Below are 6,224 nucleotides of genomic sequence, written 5' to 3' on the forward strand. Positions count from 1 at the left end.
GAGGCAGGAGACTTGCTTGAGCCCAGGAGTTGGAGGTTGCTGTGAGCTGTGATGCCATGGCACTCTATCCGGGGGGATAGCTTGAGGCTCTGTCTCAAAAAAAAAAAAAAAAGAATTATTATGTAAAATATTAAACATCCTATTGCATTTTGGGAAATATAGAGGTTGAAATATTAAAATGATGCTATGGCGGGTGACAAAGTGAAACTGTCTCAATTAAAAATACATATGTATTTATAAATATTGAGATATTAAAATGATCTATGGAGGGTGACAAAGTGAGACTCTGTCTCAATTAAAAAATACACATATATTTATAAATATGGGTTTAACTTTTATCTAAGAATAAGTGTGGTGATAAACTTCTGAGTTAAATTTACATTAACTAATAATAATAACTAGAAATTTGGCTCAGCACCTATAGCTCAAGTGGCTAAGGCACCAGCCACATAACACTAGAGCTGGCAGGTTCAAATCTAGCCTGGGCCTGCCAAGCAACAATGACAGCTATGACCAAAAAATGGCCGGGTGTTATGGTGGGTGCCTATATCCCAGCTAGTCGGGAGGCTGAGGCAAGAGAATTGCTTGAGCCCAGGAGTTGGAGGTTGCTGTGAGCTGTGATGCCATGGCACTCTACCCAGGACAACAGCTTGAGGCTCTGTCTCAAAAAAATAATAAAAATAGGTGGCACCTGTGGCTCAAGGAGTAGGGTGCTAGCCCCATATGGCAGAGGTGGCGGGTTTAAACCCAGACCTGGCCAAAAAACTGCAAATAATAATAACTAGAGATTTATTATTTTTAGGTTTTTTTGTTTAAGTATGGTAAGAGCTTAAAGTTACTGTGTGTGGCCAGGTGCGGTGGCTCACTTCCGTAATCCTGGCACTCTGGGAGGCTGAAGCAGGTAGGTTACTTTAGCTCAGGAATTTGATACCAGCCTGAGCAAGAGTATGACCTCATCTCTACTAAAAAAATTTAAAAAATTAGCTGGGTATTGTGGTGGGAACCTGTAGTCCCCGCTACTTGGGAGAGTTAGACAAGAGGTTCCCTTGAGCTCAAGAGTTTGGGGTTGCTGTGAGTTATGATGATACCATGACACTCAACCCAGGACAACCGAGTGAGACTTTGTCTCAAAAAAGGAAAACAAAAATTATTTTCTCTTGTCAAAGCATTCAACATAGTTTTCAAGAAAGAACAACTTGTTTTCTACCTTAGTATTTCAAAGATTGATAATTATTAAGTTACATAATTTCAGTATCAAATGAACTGACAGTAAAAGCTTTGGCAGTAGTTGGAAGGTAGGCATGCAGCTCAGCGGTGGCAGCATAACAGTGAGTGGCTGCCGAGCCTCTTCAGCCGCTGGGGCCTCAGTCAGTCGACACTGGAGTGGTGAAATGAAGAGAGGAGCAGATAGCTTGAGTCTCATGCAGAGAATTTCATTGGGTTATTTTAGGGCACAATTCTGTTTTGGAAATATTTTTAAAAGCTTTAAAATACACATAATATCCCAGTTTCATAAAAAAAATAGTTTATGTATACATATATACATTTAGTTTTGTATTTTGGTGGTTGAGGGTTGGTTTGGCCCCAAGTTCTGCAAATCTGAAGGTAGTGGCTTTAGCATCTTGTCTCTCATTTAAAAGAAGCTTAGAGGTAGATAGTCCAGGGATGGTATGAGACCATCAGAGACCAAAAGTCCTTCATCTGTCATCTCTGGGATGCAATCCTTGTGCATGGAGTTCAAGATAGCTGCTGAAGTTAAAGCTACCATGTCTGTGTTAAGCTTCTGCTTGAGCTGAGGAGTACAAGACCAGTCTGAGCAAGAGCAACCCTCGGTAGAGTGCCATGACATCATAGCTCACAGCAACCTCAACAGCAGCAGGTTCTTTGTCTATGATCCTCAAGAAATGCTTCCTCTCTTTTTTTTTTAAGGAGAGAGACAGAGTCTTACTTTGTCACCCTCGGTAGAGTACCATGGTATCACAGCTCACAGCAATCTCCTGCTCTTGGGCCCGGCTATTTTTTTGTTGCAGTTTGGCCGGGGCCAGGTTCAAACCCACTACCCTCAGTATATGGGGCCGGTGACCTACTCACTGAGCCACAGGCACTGCCCTGCTTCCTCTCCTTTTTAAGGAAACTCTATCAGTCCCACTTCTGCCTCCATTTCACTGTCTAGCTGCAAGGGAAGCTGATAAATATCTTGCTTTAACTGATAGAGTGAGGAATGCAAGATGGCTTAAATTAGGGTTTTATATTTTTTATTTGCAAATTATTACAGATTAATAGGTAGTTGTAAAAGATAATAGGTCCCAGTTTTCCCCAGTGGTTATGCCTTATATGACTATATAGTACAATATCAAAACGAGTAAATTGGCATTGGTATAAAGTATATATACAGTTCAGAGTAGTTTTATCATGTGTAAATTTCTATGATCACTATCACAGTCAAGATACAGAACTTGTAATAAAAGACTCAGAAAGAAAAATACTGGTTTATCTCAAAAGCCAAATATCTGGAAACAGAGGACAGAACAGTGATTACAAGGAAGAGGAGGGGAAGGAAAGGAAGATGTCAAGCCAGGCGCAGTGGCTCACTCCTATAATCCCAGCACTTGGGAGGCTGAGGTGGGTGGATTTCCTGAGCTCACAAGTTCGAGACCAACCTGAGCAAGAGTGAGTCCCCATCCCTAAAAAATAGCCAGGTGTTGTGGCGGGTGCCTGTAGTCCCAGCTACTTGGGAGGCTGAGGCAAGAGAATTGCCTAAGCCCAGGGTTTGAGGTTGCTGTGAGCTGTGACTGCCATTGCACTCTTCAAAGTGAGACTCTGTCTCCAAAGGGGAAAAAAAAGAAATGAGAATGTCAATGATACAAAGTTGCAGTCATGTAGAATAAATAATAGAGATCTAACACAGCATGATGGGTATAGTTGTGTTGAATGCTGAAAATTTGCTGTGAGTAGACTGTAGGTGCTCTTACCACACACAAAAATGGAAGGTGGAGGAGAGGTTAATTTACTTGACATAGTAACCATTTTACTGTGAATATATGTATCAAAATATCATGCTGTAAATCTTAAATAGATAGAATGAAAAAATACAGAAATAACTATTTCTTTCTTTCTTTTTTTTTTTTTTGGAGACAGAGTTTTATTTTGTTGCCCTGGGTAGAGTGCCATGGCGTCATAGCTCACAACAACCTCAAATTCTTCAAGTGATCCTCTTGCTTCAGCCTCTCAAATACTTGGGACTATAAGTGCCTGCCACAACCCTGGCTATTTTTTAGAGAAGGGGTCTTGCTCTTGCTCAGGCTGGTCTCAAATTCCTGAGCTCAGGCAGTCCACCTGCCTCAGAGTGTGTAAGTAACTATTTCATCACCACAAAGATCTTCCTCATACTACCCCCAAATAGAGTTCTTTTAATTTGAAAAGAAGCTGGAAAATGGAAAATCAATCTTATGAAGCAGCTAGCAATCTTTGTCATGTATTATTTTTAAAAACAGGCCAAGTACAGTGGCTCACACTTATAATCCCAGCACTTTGGGAGGTGGGAGGATCTCTTGTGGCCAGGAGTTTGAGACAAGCCTGGGCAACATAGTGAGAACTTCATCTGTACAAAAGTATGAACAAATAAAAGACAAAAAAGAAATGCAAGAGTAGGGGACAGTTCTTTGTTTTTAAAACTCTTGTGTCACTAATTAATTTGTGGAATCTTATCAACTTTTACAGAACGCTGTTCCTTTTCTATTATTAGGTTAGTAAAGGTATAACTGGACACAAAATATATGTAAACCTCTACATTATAATAGTAGTGGCTGCTGTTTAGGGACCACATCCCATGTGTCAGACCTGTTCAATTAATTCACTAAATCTTCAACCTCCTATGAGGCAGGTACTATTATTCTCCTCATTTATAATTGAGAACCCTTTGTATTTTTACAATTACTCTGCATTAATATAGTATTGGTACTTAAAAATATTGTTTTAGGCTCAGTGCCCATAGCTCAGTGATTAGGGTGCTGGCCACATACACTGAGGCTAGAGGGTTTGAACCTGGGCTGAGCCTGCTAAACAACAATGACAGCTACAACAAAAAATAGTTGGGTGTTGCGGTGGGCACCTGTAGTTCCTGCTACTTGGGAGGCTGAGGCAGGAGAATCACTTAAGTCCAAGAGTTTGAAGTTGCTGTGAGCTATGATACCACAGCACTCTACCAAGGGTGACAGTGAGACTCTGACTCAAAAAAAAAAAAATTGTTTCAACAAAACCAGTGATGTATTCTGTATCATATGTGACACTAACAAAGCACTCTCTTTTTTAAATGTCCTTAGAGATTCGGTGGTGGAAATTCTTTTTGAACAAGATAATGAAGAGAAGTCAGTTGCCACTTTAATACTGGATTCTCTTATGCAGGTATTTTGTCTTGTAAAGTTTCCCTTTATTACAACAGCCTTTAAAATAGTTTAAATGTTAATTTCAGTGTTTTTATTTTAGCCATTTTATGCAACTAGCAGTCCTTGTCATGTATTATTTTTAAGAACAAAAAAATGTGGGAGGGGTGGTTTGTTTTTAAATCTGTTGTCAGTAATCTGCTTGTTGAATTTTACTTGCTTTTATAGAATATCGGTCCTTTTTTTTTTAACTTTTTATGCTTTTTAAACTTTTATGTTAAGTTTTATAGTTAATGAGATTTGCTTTGTCTCTGAGATACAGTATCTATAGCATTTCAAAGCCAGGGATGATGAGTACCCTAGGCTTGGTATTTTTTTCTGAGTGGGGGTACCAGGTTTTGATTTTGTACCTAGTGTGGCTTATGGTTCCTTTAAATTTAAGTTTGTATGGTGTTGAATTTTAAATTCCACAAGACATACAGTAATATGTTTCTTTTGTTTGAAGACTTTGTAATCATGGAACCCTGTAGAAACACCATTACTGCAGAAGATACTGTCTTCTTCTAGGGCTCTGGTCAGTGAAGGACCTTTTAGTTTCAAATTCTCTGAGAGAACTGATGTGGAAACATAATTTTTCTAAGAGTGTTATCTTCCAGCAGGACGCAGTGGCTCACACCCATAACCCTACCATTCTGGGAGGATGAGACAGGTGGTTTACTTGAGCTCAGGCGTGCAAGACCAGCCTGAGCAAAAGCAAGACCCTGTCACTAAAAACATTAGCCAAGTGTTGTGGTGGGGGCCTATAGTCCCAGCTACTTGGGAGTTTGGGACAGGAGGATCGCTTGAGTCTAAGAGTTTGAGGTTGCTGTGAGCTATGATCCCACAGCACTCTACTGAGGGCAACAGAGTGAGACTCTGTCTCGAAAAAAAAAGAAGAAGTGTTACCTTCCCACAGCTGATCTGAGTATAATAATTTGAAGGTAACACCTTAGAAAAGTTAAGGTTTCACATACTTTCCTTACTAAAAAAGAGAAGTTATTTCTTCTCGTGCCATTTGCCCAACTTAGTTATTATGCCCTGAAAATGAAAACACTCACATGTTATTGCCATATGTCCTGTGGAATTTAAAATCCTATACTATTTGACTTTAAAATACTTAAATCTTTGAAATTATATATATACACTTGGTAGCATTACTGTGTTGGTTATATTAGCTGCATGAAAATAACTTTGATGTGGCCCTTTTCATAATGCAAGTGATCACCTGTTTAATTGATAGTGCATACTTTTATATGTTTTCTTTCTAATGTATTTTTTCATTTTTAATGTCTCTTGAGTCATATGTATACTTTCTTAAGTCTAGCCAACCATTATTTATACAGTTAAGGATAAATACTTTCTTTTCTTTCTCTTTAATAACAGTGCCCAATAGATACCCGGAAGCAATTAGCAGAGAATTTGGTAATCATAGGTGGCACATCTATGTTGCCAGGATTTCTCCATAGATTGCTTGCAGAAATAAGGTATTTGGTAGAAAAACCAAAATATAAAAAAACACTTGGCACCAAGACATTTCGAATTCATACTCCACCTGCAAAGGCTAATTGTGTGGCGTGGTTGGGAGGTAAGAATGTAATTTTTAAAACATAATAATTACAAAATAATTGATTTCTGAATGGTATTACTAATGGATATATTAGAATAGATTATCCAGTGTTCAAAATTCTCCCATTAATAAATAAAATGTATTAATTAATTTTCTTTGAACATTAAATTTGCTTTAAATTTTATTGATTTCCGGCTCAGCGCCTGTGGCTCAAGCGGCTAAGGCGCCAGCCACAT

At 38.8% G+C, this 6,224-nt stretch overlaps 1 protein-coding gene across 1 annotated transcript in view; it reads left to right on the top strand.

Moving 5' to 3' along the window:
* The window catches only part of ACTR10 (actin related protein 10 homolog), a 40,200-nt gene that overhangs the window by 30,899 nt on the left and 3,077 nt on the right, over nt 1-6,224 (top strand). Inside the window, exons 11-12 of the mRNA XM_003794411.3 lie at nt 4,323-4,404; nt 5,805-6,006. Of these exons, the coding sequence (XP_003794459.1) occupies nt 4,323-4,404; nt 5,805-6,006 (284 nt within the window). The remainder of the gene's footprint in view (nt 1-4,322; nt 4,405-5,804; nt 6,007-6,224) is intronic.

The sequence above is a fragment of the Otolemur garnettii genome, unplaced genomic scaffold (assembly GCF_000181295.1).
Source record: "Otolemur garnettii isolate 467f Iridium unplaced genomic scaffold, OtoGar3 scaffold00081, whole genome shotgun sequence".
Lineage (NCBI taxonomy): Eukaryota > Metazoa > Chordata > Mammalia > Primates > Galagidae > Otolemur > Otolemur garnettii.